This window comes from Tympanuchus pallidicinctus, unplaced genomic scaffold (genome assembly GCF_026119805.1).
Source record: "Tympanuchus pallidicinctus isolate F22 unplaced genomic scaffold, pur_lepc_1.0 scaffold88, whole genome shotgun sequence".
NCBI lineage: Eukaryota > Metazoa > Chordata > Aves > Galliformes > Phasianidae > Tympanuchus > Tympanuchus pallidicinctus.
In genome coordinates this window covers 31,880-46,893 of record NW_026294811.1, presented here as the reverse complement: position 1 = coordinate 46,893, position 15,014 = coordinate 31,880, and the positions used below count along the sequence as shown (strand labels likewise).

The 15,014-nt window shown below is 61.0% G+C and overlaps 1 protein-coding gene across 3 annotated transcripts; it reads right to left on the bottom strand.

Annotated features, from left to right (window-relative positions):
• Positions 1 to 41: 41 nt before the first annotated feature.
• Positions 42 to 14,546, bottom strand: LOC128074263 (complement C4-like). 3 transcript variants are annotated; one of them, XM_052669935.1, is made up of 41 exons: positions 14,392 to 14,546; positions 13,878 to 14,067; positions 13,473 to 13,650; positions 13,085 to 13,155; positions 12,899 to 12,987; positions 12,270 to 12,352; positions 12,106 to 12,202; positions 11,626 to 11,734; positions 11,357 to 11,480; positions 10,934 to 11,046; positions 10,632 to 10,802; positions 10,316 to 10,501; positions 9,698 to 9,883; positions 9,336 to 9,491; positions 8,949 to 9,075; positions 8,734 to 8,805; positions 8,203 to 8,397; positions 7,909 to 8,023; positions 7,765 to 7,835; positions 7,476 to 7,615; positions 6,854 to 7,054; positions 6,517 to 6,568; positions 6,353 to 6,442; positions 5,696 to 5,893; positions 5,368 to 5,443; positions 5,050 to 5,206; positions 4,832 to 4,948; positions 4,280 to 4,445; positions 3,638 to 3,804; positions 3,358 to 3,528; positions 3,093 to 3,152; positions 2,861 to 2,954; positions 2,551 to 2,779; positions 2,375 to 2,465; positions 1,972 to 2,046; positions 1,736 to 1,838; positions 1,548 to 1,637; positions 1,251 to 1,340; positions 900 to 983; positions 451 to 583; positions 42 to 313 (listed from the first exon to the last, which is right to left on the bottom strand). In XM_052669935.1, exons 1-41 carry the CDS (start codon positions 14,469 to 14,471, stop codon positions 172 to 174), a joined length of 5,139 nt encoding a protein of 1,712 aa, XP_052525895.1. In that variant the 5' UTR covers positions 14,472 to 14,546; the 3' UTR covers positions 42 to 171. The 3 variants fall into 3 exon arrangements, with proteins under 3 accessions (XP_052525895.1, XP_052525896.1, XP_052525897.1); XM_052669936.1 differs by having other exon boundaries at positions 2,551 to 2,776; positions 14,392 to 14,544; XM_052669937.1 differs by lacking the exons at positions 13,473 to 13,650; positions 14,392 to 14,546 and having other exon boundaries at positions 13,878 to 13,976.
• Between the last annotated feature and the right edge of the window lie 468 nt (positions 14,547 to 15,014).

The window sequence follows — 15,014 nt, the reverse complement described above, 5'->3', positions numbered from 1 at the left end:
ACAGTTCCAATTGCTCCCACTCAAACCCAGCACACTTCCGGTTGTTCTCAACACGGTCCCAATCAACACTACTTTATTTCCAATCCATCCCAACTGATCCAACATTGGTGCCAGTTCAACCCAAAAACGGTTCCAGCTGCACTCAGCATGCTCCTGGTGGCTCGCAGTGGCTCACAGCTGGCAGCCCAGTTGGCTCAGGCGGGTGCAGAACTCCTGCAGTTGGGCGCAGTGACCCCGCAGCCGTGTGGCCCTACAGCGTCCGGGGGACGGCACCTCCTCCACCCACGAGTGGGGGCCCAGCAGGAACTGGGGGCTGGAGATGGGGATAGGGTCAGGGGTATTGGGGTATGGGGTCAGGATCAGGGACACGGGGTTAGAAACACTGGGATACGGGACATGGGAACATGAGAACACAGGCACATGGGGACATGGGGCACAGCCCCTTCTCACCGCCCCTCAGGGTCCTGTGTCCCCCCGCTGCCCCCCATCACCAGGTAGATGTTGTGGGGCTGCAGGCGCAGTGGGCAGCTTTTCCGCACCAGCAGCCGCCTCCGCTCCCCAGGAGCTGCTGTTGTGTCCTGACCTGCACCAGTACACACACTATGAACTCACCAAACTTTCCCAGTACCACTCAAAACACTCTTGTATTGTTCCAGTATGGCTGAGACCCCCCCCCCAGCACTGCCCAATGCTACCCTAGTATGGCAAAATATATTCCAGCATCCCCTTCTCACCCAAAACCTCTTCCAGTGTTCCCATTATACTCATTCAGTCTCTACCAGAATTCCCAGTTCACCCAGTCTCAATTTCCAACCCTTACCAGTCCCTCCCAGTACTCCCTGCTTCTCCCAGCACTCCCATTCTCACCTTCCAGTCCTTCCCAGTGCCCTCAGTCTCACCTCCAAGCAGCACCTCTTTGATTTCTGTCTCAAACGCCATAAAAGCCCCAATCTCGCTCTGGGAAAGCACCCGAACCACCAGTGCTGGGGATCAGAGAGGGCAAGGGGTCAAAGGGGTCATGGAGGTCATAAAGATGGGAGTTCTGGACATCATAGGGCAGCTATGGGGTTTGGGGGTCAGAGGGATAATTGGCGAGAAAACTACAGGATCCTAGTGAATGCTTTTGGGGTTCAGGGGTCACTTGTGGGGTACAGCGTGCAGCTGTGGGGCTCAGGGCCAGGCAGATGGAATTTAGGGCAGTTAAGGTTTGGGATGCAGCAGGTCTGAAGTGCAGTGATTTGGGGTCTCACCATAGTCCACACGGGGGCTGTAACAGGCAAAGTCGTGGCGGTCATCAGCTGTCACCTCTTGTGTCCTCCTTTGGGCATGGGGACACCCCCCTGGGAACCCCCAACATCAGTAGGGTGCCCCAACATCATCAGGGCCCCAAAACACAAGGTTCTTGGTGAGAGTTCTCTCCACGTCCCGCATGTCTCTTCCCCACGTTCCCCCATAAACCCCATAATTTCACCCCAAGATCCTCAAAAGTTGGGTGGAGGGGTTCACTGGATGGGGGTCCCACAAATGGGGTCACAGTGGGGTCCCACCTTGGGCGCATTCACAGATTTTGGGGGAGCACAGTGTGGCGATGGTGCTGCTCCTTTGTGGGGCGTTGTAGAAGACGGTGCAGCGCTGCCCTGGATGGGGCACAGAGGAGTCAGATGGGCCACGCCTCCTCCGATGGCCACACCCACCAAGACCCCACCCGTTTAGGCCCCGCCCACTGAGTGCCCACCGGGCTCGTAGTAGTCATAGATGGCTGCCATTGCCGGCTGCATGTGGCCCACGGCCACCTCCTGGGTGGCCCCAAAACTGAGACACTGCCGCTCGGGGGGGACCTGGGGACAGGAACGAGAACACGTGGGGGAACAGGGGATGTGTGGGGAGAACGGGGTATGGTGTGGGGACAGGGACATAGGGGATACGGGATCACAGGGCCATTGAGGTTATGGGTGACACAGGGGGACACACCTCATCCAGGTACAGCACCAACTGGTTCCCATCCAGCTCATAGTGACTGATCCAGCGATCCACCACGTCCCGCAGCTGTTGTGGGACAGCAGCACCTGGATACGTCCTTCCCCAACACCCACATCCAACACCCCAACACTCCAACCCAGCAGCTCCACCTCAACAGCCCTGCACCCCAACATCCTCAGACCCAACTCTCCGACCCCAGCAACCCCAACTCGATGTTCCAGCACACCCAACCACAACACCTCAAACCCCAACAGCCCCATAAGCCACGACTCCAACATTCTGCCACCCCAACGACTCCAACACCCCAACGACTCCAACACCCCCAAACCCGAAACCCCACATCCCATAACTCCCCTCAGCTCCCCTACATCCCCCAAGTCCCTCGGGCCCCTACCTTGTCCAGGTCTGCCCTATGGGGTGAGAAGCCACTGAGCAGAGAGATCTCCACCACCGCCATCCCCGTTAGTGCCACCCCTGGGCTCCGCCTACAACAGGCCACGCCCATCAGCAATAAGCACCGCCTATCAGCAGGAAGCCCCGCCCACTGGAACAGGAAGCTCCGTCCCTCACCGGAAGCAGACCAGAAAGGCCACCTCGTGGGCAGGGCTCTGCGTGCTGCGGCGTCGCCGCTTCCGGGCATCCCATAAGGACATGGGGCTGAGTGGGGCGGGGCCATCTGCTTGCCCCGCCCCTTCCACAGGCCCTGCCCCTTCCATGGGCACTGCCCCTTCTGTAGGCTCCTCCCCCTCTTTAGGCTCCGCCTCCTCATAGTCCTCATAGTCCTCATAGTCCTCATCTGCTGGGGGTTGGGGTATGCAAAACAGGGCCGAGGCCACGCCCCCTGCGAGGAAAGGGCGGGGTCTTTGGGGCGGGGCCTCACCGTGGTACAGGATGGGGCCGGTGATGGCCACCTCCAGGTGCAGCGCCTGGCACGTGGCGTTGGGAGGTGACAGCAGGCGGAACTGGCGGAGCACCTGGGGACAGCAGGGGGACAGCGTGACATCGTGATGGGACAGCAGGACACCGTGACAGCATGAGGGGACACCGTGAGGGGAGGTTGTGAGGGGACATCGGCTCTTGGAGGTGACACCGATGTCCATGCAGCCACCCACCGTCAGCGTCCCTTCGCCGTGTCCCTCCACCTGCACTGTCACCGGGCTGCCCAGAGGCACCTGGGGGACATGGGGACAAAGCGAGGACACAGGGACCCCAAAACCTCGTGTTGATCACGTCCTACCACATCCCCCACATCCCACGTTCCCCATGTCCTACCATGTCCCATCCTACCATGTCTCCATGTCACATCCTACCAGGTCCAGATACGTCCCCTATGTCCTCACATCCCCCATGTCCTGCCACGTCCCACCACATCCCCACCTGCAGCTCCTGCTCCAGCGGCTCCAGCCCCGGCTTCAGCGTCACCTGAGTGCCACCAGCCCTCCCCCGGGCGCCCCCCGGCCAGGAGAGCCCCAGGTTCAGCCCCGCTGTGCTCCCACGGCCCCACTGCAGCCACATCTGGGCCAGCGCCTCCAGGGCCACCACCGTGTCCTGCAGGAACACCGAGCAGGTTGGGGACACAGTCACCAAAGGGGACCCCGGGGATCGAGTCCCCTTCACACCGAGGCACACAGGGGGCTCCGTGAACCCCCCCCCTCACCTGAGTGGAGTGGAAGCCACCTCCATAATTGCTCTGCTGCCGGAGCCACCGTGCCGCCCTCCCAGCCCCGGCGATGTCACGGCTCTGCAGCAGTGCCAGAAGGGCGTAAGCCGTCGCCTCCACTGTGGCTGCGGGGCCACCAGATGGCCAGAAGGTCGCACGGCCACCTGCATGGGGACGGAGTCACGGGGGACTCATATGGGGTCACGGGGGGCTCATATGGGGTCATGGGGGGTCCTATGGGGTCATGGGGACCCAGAGTGGGTGTGGAGAATGGATCTGAAGAAGAATTTGAAGAATCACTCTGAAGAATTAATTACAAGAACGAAATCAAAGGAAAGTCAATCTGAAGAACAGTTGTGGAGAAGAACCCATCCGAAGTGGAACGAATCTGTGGAACTTGAACAAGAATTAATTTTAGGAGGAATTAATCAGGAGAAGGAAATCAAAGAAGAATCTGAAGAACGAACGTGAAGGAGAGTAATCTGAATAGGAATGAATTTGAAGTATATGAAGAAGAGTTTGAGGAAGAACAAAATTGAAGGATTTGAATGAGAGTGAATCTGAAGAAGGGGCCAGAGGGGTCCAGGAGCCACCCATGGTGACAAAGGCATCCAATGCCACTGCCCCATGGGGACGCACCGTGGGCGCTCCGGGCCATGCCCCGCAGGCGTTCCACTGCCGGATGCGGCCCCGGAGGAGTGGTGTCCACCAATGCCAGTGCATAGGCTGTGATGGCCGTCCCATACGTCCCCAACTGCTCCACGCGGCCCCGTAGGAACGTGGAGGCTCGGGACAGGGATTTGTCCTGTGGCAGTGGGACATGGAGTGTGGAGAAGTGAAGAGACGTGGGAGACAGGGAGGCGTGGGGGATACTGGGGGACATGGACATGGGGGACACTAGGGAGACATGGGGATATATAGGGACATGGGACACAGAGGGATGAGGGGACACTGGGAGACGGGGGGACATGGAGGGATGGGGGACAGTAAGGGATATGGAGGGATTGAGGGACACTGGGGGACATGGGACATATGGGAACATGGGGGGTAGGGATGAACGAGAGATGGAGGAACACTGGGGGGACATAGAGGGGACCGGGGACATATGAAGGACGTGAGGATGTGGGACATGGGGGCACAAGGGACACATGGTATGGGGACCAAGACACCGGATGGGGATATGGGACGCACCAGGAGGGGCAGCTCAGGGCTGTCCGGGGGCAGCAGAGTGCGGGCACCATGGAGGGCCACCACCACGAATGCTGTCAGCGACACGGTGGCCTCTGGGCCGGGGTCTGCCACACCACCCTGGGGACATGGGGGTGAGACAGCGTCATGTGGGGACAGTCTGCAAGGACCTTCAGGGGACATTGCACGGGGACACTGCATGCAGCAGGGATGTCACCCACCTGCATCTCGCGGTGCACCACAGCCCTGTGCTCCAAGAAGGCGCCATCTGGGCGCTGCTGCCCCAGCACCCACCGCAGGGACGCAGCAGGGCCACTGGCAGCCACTGGCAAATAGGGCCGGGACAGGGCCAGCACACGCAGCACCAGAGCCGTCAGCCTGTGCCAGGACACCGTGTCACCACATCCCCAAATCCCCACGGACCGCATCTCATGCCCCTGTGATGTCCTCACATCCCCACGTCTCCATGTCCCCACACCCCAATGTCCCCATGTCCCACTGTTGTCCCCACGTCCCCACACCATCCCCGCTGCCCTCACCAGGTGCTGCTGTCCCGGTGCAGCCATGCCCCATAGGAGCCGTCACTTTTGCGGAAGCTCTGCACCCGCTCAAAGCCTGTGGGGACATTGGAGACCATTGGGGACACCGCAGACATCCTGGGATATCCCTCACAGCACTGCACCTCCACACGGAGCACTGCACACCCCATTGCAAACATCAAAGATAAATGCAAGCCATGAAGGAGAAATGCAAACCCATAGAGAAATGCAAACCTCATTACATCCCCCATACAGCACTGCGTCCCTTGGAGCACAGCCCACCCCATAAAGCACAGCCTGCCCCATAAAGCACAGCCCCACAGCTCACCCTGCTGCAGGGTTCTGAGGCCACGCTGTCGGTGCCCGGGGGGCAGCTGCCCCCACCCTTCGCTCTCATCCAGGAACCGCAGAGCAGCAGCAGTAGGTGCCATTGACATCAGGGACTGCTCCCCACAGCCCCGGGGGGAGCGGAGCAGAGAGTCTCCCACCCCCAGAGCGCCCTGCAGCGCCCAGCCTGGCACCTGGCCTAAGACAAGGGGGGCAGGGGGACATGGGGAATGTTGTGGGGACAGGGGGACACAGGATGGTGTGGGGATGGAAGGGGATATGGGGTCACAGGGGTGTGGGATATGTGACATGGGGATAGGATGTGGGATAGGCATGGGGACATGGATGGGGATGAGCAGGGGGACATGGGGACATTGGGACACCCATGGGGATGTGCAGAGGGGCACACATCGGGGGACACAGGGTTGTATATAGGGGACATGGGGATGTAATAAGGATGTGAGAACGTGTGGGGACACCCAGGAGACACACACAGGGGCACAACATGAGGAGACGGCCGGACACATGGGTATGGGGACACAGGGACAGAAAGAGGATCAGGGCTGGACATCAATCTCCCCAACAAATGTCCTCCCACGTCCCCATGTCCCCTGTGCCCACCCTCATGTCCCCACTCCGTGTCCCCATCCGCACACACCACTGACACGGATGCTCATGCTGAAATCCCCATCAGGGACGATCTCAGCAGGGACATCCCCTGGCAGCTCCAGGCTCCGGCTCCGCTTATCTGCAGGGACACCACACCACAGGGTCAAGCCCCACGTCCCCATGTCCCCACTGTCCCCCAGCCCTCACACCCACCATCTGTGTCCAGGACGTAGGTGGTCTCCTCCAGGAGCAGCTCTCCCTCGGGCTGCAGGAATGGGCGGCACCGTTCCCACCAAGGACATGGGGACACATGAGGGGACAAATGCAGTGCCCAGGGCCACCGAGGACCCAGTGTCCCCAAATCCCACAAGGACTAAAATATCCAGGGCCACCACAGTCACGGGGACATGGTGTCCATGAACTTCAAAGTGACAATCCCAGTATGCAAGACCACCAGAGACCCGCAAGGACAGCAATGTCCAAGAGGTCACAGGGCACAGGGGACCCCAGAGGTGACCCAGGTGACCAGAGGGGACTCTGCTGATCTCACCTCGACATGCAGGACTCGGGTGACGCGGTCTCCCAGCCCCCACGGCCCGCGGGCGGTGACGGTGATGGGGATGTCCCCAGGCTGGAGGGCCACCAGGGTAAGGGGTGCAGCCACTGCCCGCCCCGGGGGCAGCTCTAACATCTGGGGGACCCCATCCAGCGCCGCGCACACCCCGTCCACTGCCGACAGCGTCACCGTCACCTGCATCACCATCACTGTCACCCAATGCCACTAGGCTGTAGGTGGCCATGGGACAGTGGGGGACTATGGGACAGTGGGGCAGATCGGTATCCATGTGCCACAGGGGGATATCTATGGGGCAAAAGTGGTAGCAGGTGTCTAAGGGGGGATCTGTGGGGTAGAGGGGGATGTACGAGGAGCAGGAGGCAGCTATTGAAAGGAGAAGGTAATCTGTGGGGCACAGGGGGTTAACCATGGGGCAGAAAGAAGGTATCTATGGGGTAAGGTATATCTGTTAGAGGGAAAGAGATATGTATGGGGCAGCAGGGCAAGTATGGAGCACAGTGGTACCTATGAGAGCTATCTATAGGAAGCAAAAGGGTATTTATTGGAGAGAAAGAGGTATCTTTGGGGTGCCTATGGGGGTTTCTATAGGGCTTACGTTGATGCTGCGGGGCAGCCTGCTGTGGATGAGGGGCTGCAGCTGCAGCTGCTCTCGGGGACGGATGCTGGGGGGCAGCCGAAGTGCCACACGCACGTCCTGTGTCACCGTCACCCGCTGCGGCTCCGCCACGCACAGCCCTGCCAGGACCTCATCACTGCGGGGCAGCGCAGGGACACGGCAGGGACACAGGGACATTCGGGGGGTGGGGGAGAGGGGGGACATGGGGACACCACAATGGGGACGTCCGGGGGACACCGCAGGGCCACTGAGGGGTGGTGACACTCACCGTGTCTGGGGACAATGGCGACTGCCTGAATCTCCCACGTAGTGATGGAGTCAGGGAGCAGCACTGAGAGCCTGGGGAGATGGGGACATGAGGAAATTGGGACATGGGGACATGGAATGGGGACATGGGGACACAGGTACACACCGTGCTGTGCCAGCGACACGGACACGTTGCCACAGCCAGCTCTCAGGGAAGAAGCTCCTTGTGGGGACGTCCTCATCATCATCCAACAGCTGCTCTGCCAGCTGTGCCTCCAGCACTGCCATGGGGACAGCAGGGGACATCCTTACATGTGGGGATCCCAGGTCATGGAATCCCATGGCATGGGACGTCCCCATGTGCCACCCCCCATGGGGATCCCCCATCCGAATGTCCCCACATCAATAGAGATCACCAATGGCCACCCCTCCCCGCTATGGGGACACTGCTGACACTCACCCCGTGCCAACCCCCCGCGCTGTCCCCTCCGCCGCAGGTTCTGTGCCACCTCACAGCACTGCAGGAAGGCGTCTCGGCAGCCCCCCGCCGTCGTCACCCGCTGTCCCCGCTGCTGGCACGTGGCACGGATGGGCAGCGCCGTCGCTCCGTCCCGGCAGCAGCGCCACATCACCGCGTTATCGCGCCACGGCCCCGCTGCGGGGACACGGGGACACGTGTGGAGGTGGCACCACTGGGACACATGGAGTCGGGCCAAGGGATGGGGGACAAAGCGTAGGGAGATGAAGATGGGGACAGGAGGAGATGGCAGATGTGGGGACACAATGGGAATAGGGACACTGATGGCCCTGATGGCTGGGGGCAGCCAGGGGGCATGAGGATGAGGTGATGTGGGGACACGGCGACACAGAGGCAGTGACATGGAGATGAAGTGACAGGGGGATGTGGTGACACAGGGACACGGCGATGGGAGAGACAGAGACAGACACTGGGACACAGGGATGGGGTGACATGGGGACATCGGGCACTCACCCTTCTCCTCCAGCAGCTTCAGCAGCTCCAGAGAGCGGCGTTGGCGGGTGGGGGCAGGGGGACAGTGGGGGGCTGTGGTGGGGAGAGCCCCGTCACCATGTCCTCATGGCCCCACGTCCCCAAATCTCAATGTCCTCATATCAGTACCTTGCCATATTCCCACATCCCCGTGCCCCATATCTCCCTGTACCCCCCATGTCCCCGTCCCCACTCACCTGCCTGCACTGTGGGGCTGCCACCCTGCAGTCCCAGCACGAGCCCTGCAGCCCCAAAGATCCCAATGGCATCAGGGCCGCCCCCAGGGCTGCACCCCAAATCGCTGCTGCCTAGAGCCGCCTCCACCTGGGACACAGAACGGCGTCACCCCCCGTCCCCAAATATCCCCAACATGGCCACATGGCCCCATTTCCTCCAGGCAGCCCTAAAGGGTCACAGGGATTTGGGGGATCCTGAGAGTTTGGGGGAGATCTCAGGGCTCTGAGTGTCGGGGCTTTGGGTTTTGCGGTGTGCAAGGATTTGGGACATCCCCAATCTGGGGGAGTTTGGGAGTCACTGAAGGTTTGGGGGATGAGGGATTTGGTGTCTGAGGGATTTGGGGTCACCTTGGCAGCGTTCAGGCGGTGCCGTGGCTCCAGGCTCAGCACTGCAGTGTCGATGGCCCCAATGGCCACTGTCACTGGAGTCTCCGTTGTCACCGTCACCGTCAGCGGGTCCTGAGGTCGAAGGGTGGTCCCGCGAAGAGGGACCTTCACCTGCACCTGCAGCCATGGATCCCAGTATGTCCCAGTGCTCCCAGTGCCACCAGAGCTCCCAGTGCTCCCAGTCCCTCCCAGCACTTCTAGTACGACCCAGTTAACCCAGTTCTTCCCAGTTCCCCCAGCACACCCAGTCTCTCCCAGTCCTCCCAAGTCCTTCCCACTTCTTCCCAGCCCCCCCAGCCTCCCCAGCCCCCCAGAACACCCACCTGCTCATCACAGCCCCCCTGCACAGCCCCCCCCCACGAGGCAGCCACCACATTTCCCCCACTCAGGAAGAAGGCGACCACGTGTAGATATGGGGCCATGTCTGCTGTCACCGGCAGTGCCACCTCCGTCAGTGTCACCTGGGAGGCCACCGTGTGGGCCACCACCACCCTCCCACGGGCCATTGCCTGCAGAGACATGGGGATGTGTGACACCGGGCATGGCAAGCAGTGCAGTGTGCATGCCTAGCGTGCAACTCACATGCAACGTGCAAACACACATGGGACATGCAGCATGCGTGAGAAGCTGTGTGCAACATAACATGCATGACACACATCCGATGTGCAGCTGGGCATGCAACATGCAAGTGACATGTGTGCAGTGCAGCATGCAACACAATGCACGCCACGCCAATGCATCAGGGCATGCAAACCACACACACACTGCAATATGCACACAAAACATACAGCAAACGTGCAACGTGTAACAACACGCAATGCACACATGGCACCATGTGCACACAATGTGTGACACAGAACACGCAAAACACAGCGTGCAACAGGCAACGTGCAACAGAGCACACACAGTGTGCAACACAGCACAGAAGTGCTGGAGCTCACCAGGAGGTGGAAGCGCTGCGGGGCAGGGGGTGGCCCCACATGGTGCAGCTGCAGCCGCAGCTCTTCCCCGGGATGGAGCGACCCCCGGGGACCCCCCAGCACCAGGAACCGCCCAGACACCGCCGCCATCGGGGTCACCAACAGCTGTGCCCGCGCTGGGGGGACACCGGGCTGTCCTGCTTCCACCTGAGGGTCCCACAGACACCACAGTGCATGGAGAGCCCAAGTCCCATATTACACATCCCACACCCCATATCCCCACGTTCCCATGTCCCCATATCCCCCACCCTGTGTTCCCACATCTGTCCCCACTCACGCTCAGCTCCATCCTGGTGGCTCCTTTGGGGACATTGATGGGGACAGTGATGTCCCCGCTGTTGTCCGCCCGCAGCTCTATGAGGGGCGGTGCGGAGGCTCCGGTCACCCCCACCGTCACTCTCACGGGGACCCCCGGGGCTGCGCCTCCCCCAGCCTGCAGCACCCGACCCTGCGGGAGCACCATAGCACGCACCGGGTGAGAACTGAGCATGCGTACGGCCTCGCGCAAGAATGCAAAAGCGCGCCCCGAACACGCAGACATCTGCACCCCTCTGCACAGTCACGCGCAGATTTGCTCACCACGAGGGTGTACGGCGCTCCGGGCACGAAGAACCGCGCGCTCCTCTGCAGCTGCAGCGCCCATTGGGACCGGACCAGCGGCACCAGCAGCTCCCGCTCCACGAGTTCCCCCCCTGCGGGACACCGTCAGGCCACGCCTCCTCCTCACAACGCCCTCTGACCACGCTCACCCCGTAGCCACGCCCTTTTCTGTGGCCATGCCCCCTTCGTGGCCTCACCCCCACTTCGGGATCCCAAATCCCCCTGAGACAAGAAGGGGTCCCAAAATCCTCGAGGGACCCCAAAATCTTCCTGGAACCCTCGAAAACCCCTTTGAAATCCCAAAGCCTTCGCAAGACTCCAAAACCCTTTTGCGACCCCAAAAACCCCTCTGGGACCCCAAAAGCTTTCAGGTCCCGCCCCCTTTTCCGAAGTCCCGCCCACCTGCCGATTCGACCACGCCCACCGCCAGGCGCAGCTGCGCCCCCTGCAGGTCTGTCAGCGCCACGCCCGCCGCTTTGGCCACGCCCACCGGGGACACCTCCAGGGAGGCGTGGCCTTCTGTCACCTGGGGGCGGGGATAGTGAGAAGGGGAGTGGCTGTGGGTAAGGAGGCGTGGTTATGAGAAAGGGGTGGGGAAGAATGGGGTAATGGAAAGGGGCGGGGTTATAGAAAGGGGCGGGGTCAACCCCCGGTAGGTTTTGGGGTCTCACCTGGCACTGCTGCTCCAAGCCCCGCAGGAAGCGACCCCCCCGGCCCCCGGCATCCCGCAGCCCCACGCGCAGCTGTGCACGGCCCCACACTGGCGCTCCATCTGGGAATCTGGGGGTCCAAAGGATCAGTGGGGTCAGGAGGTCCACAGCAGTTAGTAGGGTCAGGGGGGTGGATCCCAAAGGCCAATAAGGTCAAAGAGAGAGATCCCAAAAGTTAATAGGGTCAAGGTGCCCCAGAGGTCAATAGGGCTGGGGGAACCCAAAGGTTATAGGGTGAAGGATTGACCCCAAATGACATCAGGGCCACTGATTTAGGGTGGATTGGAGGGGAATTGGGGGAATTCAGAAGAGCTGGAAGGGATTTGGGAGAAGACGGATGGAAATTTTTGGCTGGAATTTGTGGGGGACCGGGTGGGATTTGGGATTTGGGTAGGATTTAGATGGGGATTTGGGGGGATTTTGTCTCCAGGGGTCCCGTACTGGACGTGCAGGTGGATGCGCAGTGGGGCTGGTTCGGGGTCACTCAGCACAACGAAGCCACGCTCGGGGCGGATGCGCACCTCAAAGCCAGGCAGCACTGGAGACAACAGATGGGGTTATGGAGGGTATGGGGGCACAGCAGGGACCCCCCGGACCCCACTCACCATATTTGCGCACCTCGAAGGCAGTGGAGCCGTTGGTGCTGGGACTGGCAGCCAACTGTGCCCGTATGTGCCACGTCCCTGGGCTGGGGACACAGGGGCATGGTGACCCTATGGCTCCCATAGGATCCCTCTGGTGTCCTATAGCCTCCCACAACCCTGAATGGCCCCCGTGGTGTCCTATGGCCCCTTACAGACTCCCATGGTTCCCTATAGGCTCCTACTACAGTCTTCTATAGACCCTATAGTCCCTTATAGCCCTCCTCATAGACCCCTGTGGACCTCTAGAGCCCTCCAGAGCCCTTTTGGCTCCTATATTCTACAGCTTCTCAGAGTCCCTAAGGCCCTTATGGTCCCCCATATCCACCTACAACCCCTGTAGACCCCTATAGCCCTTAAGGTGACCTACAGTTCCCCCAAACCCCCTACAGCCCCAGCCCTGTATTCCCCCATAGTGCCTATCACCCCTATGGTGTCCTGTAGCTCCCCACAACCCCCTGTAGCTTCTATGGCCATTATAATGCCCCAGTAACCCCACTACTTTGGCCCATCTGCAGCCCCTGTAGCCCCAAATCCCCACAGCCCCCCGTCCCACCCCATGGCCCCCCATTGCCCCCTATAGCCCCACTCACAGGGCGATGTCAGGCAGCACCAGTTGGTCACTCAGCACCGTGTCCAGGGGCACCCGCTGCACCTCCCGCACTCGTGCACCCAATGGGTTCTGGGGGGACATGGAGGTACAGGGTGAGAACCCAGCCTTGTAGGGCCACCCAAACCCCACAGGGTTACCCACAGCCCCAGCCTTATAGGGCCCTTACCGTGATGGTGACCAGGATGGGTTCGGGGTTCGGCTGTAGGTCAGGGTCCATGGAGAAGACCCGGAAACGCACTGGGGACAAAGAGACAAATGGGGACAGGTGGGGGTTATGGATTTAGGCATTTAGAGTATATTTGGAGGGCTTTGGGTGACCAGGGGCATTCGTGGTGTGTTGGGGTGAATTTGGAGGAAATGGGTCAATGGAGGGTGAAAATGGGTGGGTTTGGGGGAATTTGGGGAATTCATGGTAGATTTGGATGGGATTTGGGGAGAATTTTGGGGTTTATTTAGGGGAGTTGGAGCATTTGGAGCACTGGGGGGAGAATCGTGGGCAGATGAGGGATGGCTTTAGGGTTGGGGGGCCCTCCAGGTGGACTGGGGGCACTCACCTGTCTGTCGGGGGGCATAGAGAGGTTTGTCTGTCTGTACAATGAGGTGACCCCTTGGCCCCCCCAGGGCCACATGCAGACTCCGGGTGATGGGGGGGGTCAGGTTGGGGCTGTGGGCCTCTAGGAGCATCCCCCGACCCCACAGAGCCCCACAGCGCTCAGCCTGCACTGGGGTGACCTGCAGGGGACATAGGGACGCAGCAGGAGACATTTGGGTTATGGGGATAAAGGGGGAGCTCTAGGGAAATGGGAGCTCTGGGGAAGGAGATGTGAGGTGACATGGGTAAGGGTGCACATGTCTCTGCATTCCACGGGGGTGTCCCCAATCCCCTCACCCCACAGGAACACCCCAGAGTCCATCTGCTCCATAGGGACATCCCCCCACATCCCACAGTGTCCCCATACCTCAATGTGCAGGAGCTGGTTGAAGTTGTTGTGGGGTGTGAGGGCAAATGGGACTGGGAGGGCGCAGGGCCCAGCCCCACGGTCCCCCTCAGCCCATGCAGTCACTGTCCCCATCACCGGCCCCACAGCTGCCACCAACAGCCCCATAGGGGTCCCCAGGGCCATGCGCCGGGGGGCCACCAGCACCAACCTGAGGGAACACTGCTTGAGCCACCAGCCCCATAGCTGCTCCATAAGCCCTCCCAGATCCCATAAGCATGAAGATACCCCTTAGGTCCATAGTTCCTCCCAGACCCCAGAGGAAACCCCCCCAGCTCTGGCCCCATAACCCCCTCAGCCATGCAGAAATCTCCCTCAATCCCACCAGGCTCCATCACATCACAATCCTATAGCTGCCCCCAGCCCCAACAGTGCCCCATAGTCCCTCACAGACGTTGCAAGACATTCATAGTCCCATAACTACCCCACAACCAACCCCAACCCCATAGCTACCCCAACCCGCAAAACCCCATACTCAGGGTCCTGGGAGCTGCCATCCATTAAGGGAGTGAGGAAGAGGAGGAAGAAGAGGCTGAAGGCCCAGCGAAGCCCCATGGCTCCTGCGGTGTGGGGCAGATGGGGGTAGCAGTGCAGGGGCAGCGGGGTTGGGATCAATCATTAACAGGAGGCAGACAACAGGGTCCACCTGCAGACCCTGAGGGCATCGACCTCAGCTGGGCCCACGTGGATGTGGGGAAGCGGTGCGGGGCGGTGCTGCGGGGAAATGACACAGATCCCAAAGGGAGCCCTGGGGGACACCACTGTCACCGCCCCCCCCAGGACACGGAGCCGCTGACCCTATGGACGCGACCCCCCCAAACAACTCCTTGAATGGAATGGAGGATGATTTCTCCTCCACTGCCCCGTCCCGCCGACAGAAACCCTCGGCCCTCTCCCCTGGGGGCGGGACACGGCCCCGTGGGGACACAGCCGAGTTCCCCGCTGCTCCGAGGCCCGGGGGGTTCCCACACCGCGCCCCTCTCCTCCCCCACTCTGCGCTTTCGCTTTCACTTCACAACCTGCAGGAGCGCATTCTGCCTGGCGCCCGATGACGTAACGCACGCTCCCATCCGCCATTGGCGGGGTGGAGGCGGAGGA

What these genes read in the sequence shown, in the direction of transcription:
- LOC128074263 (XM_052669935.1), bottom strand. Translation starts at nt 14,471, where the DNA reads ATGGGGCTTCGCTGGGCCTTCAGCCTCTTCTTCCTCCTCTTCCTCACT. An exon ending in GGGCGTGGTCGAATCGGCAG is followed by an intron (nt 11,047 to 11,356) that starts GTGGGCGGGACT and finishes GGTGTCCCGCAG; the next exon opens with GGGGGGAACTCGTGGAGCGG. An exon ending in CACCGGGACAGCAGCACCTG is followed by an intron (nt 5,207 to 5,367) that starts GTGAGGGCAGCG and finishes GTCCTGGCACAG; the next exon opens with GCTGACGGCTCTGGTGCTGC.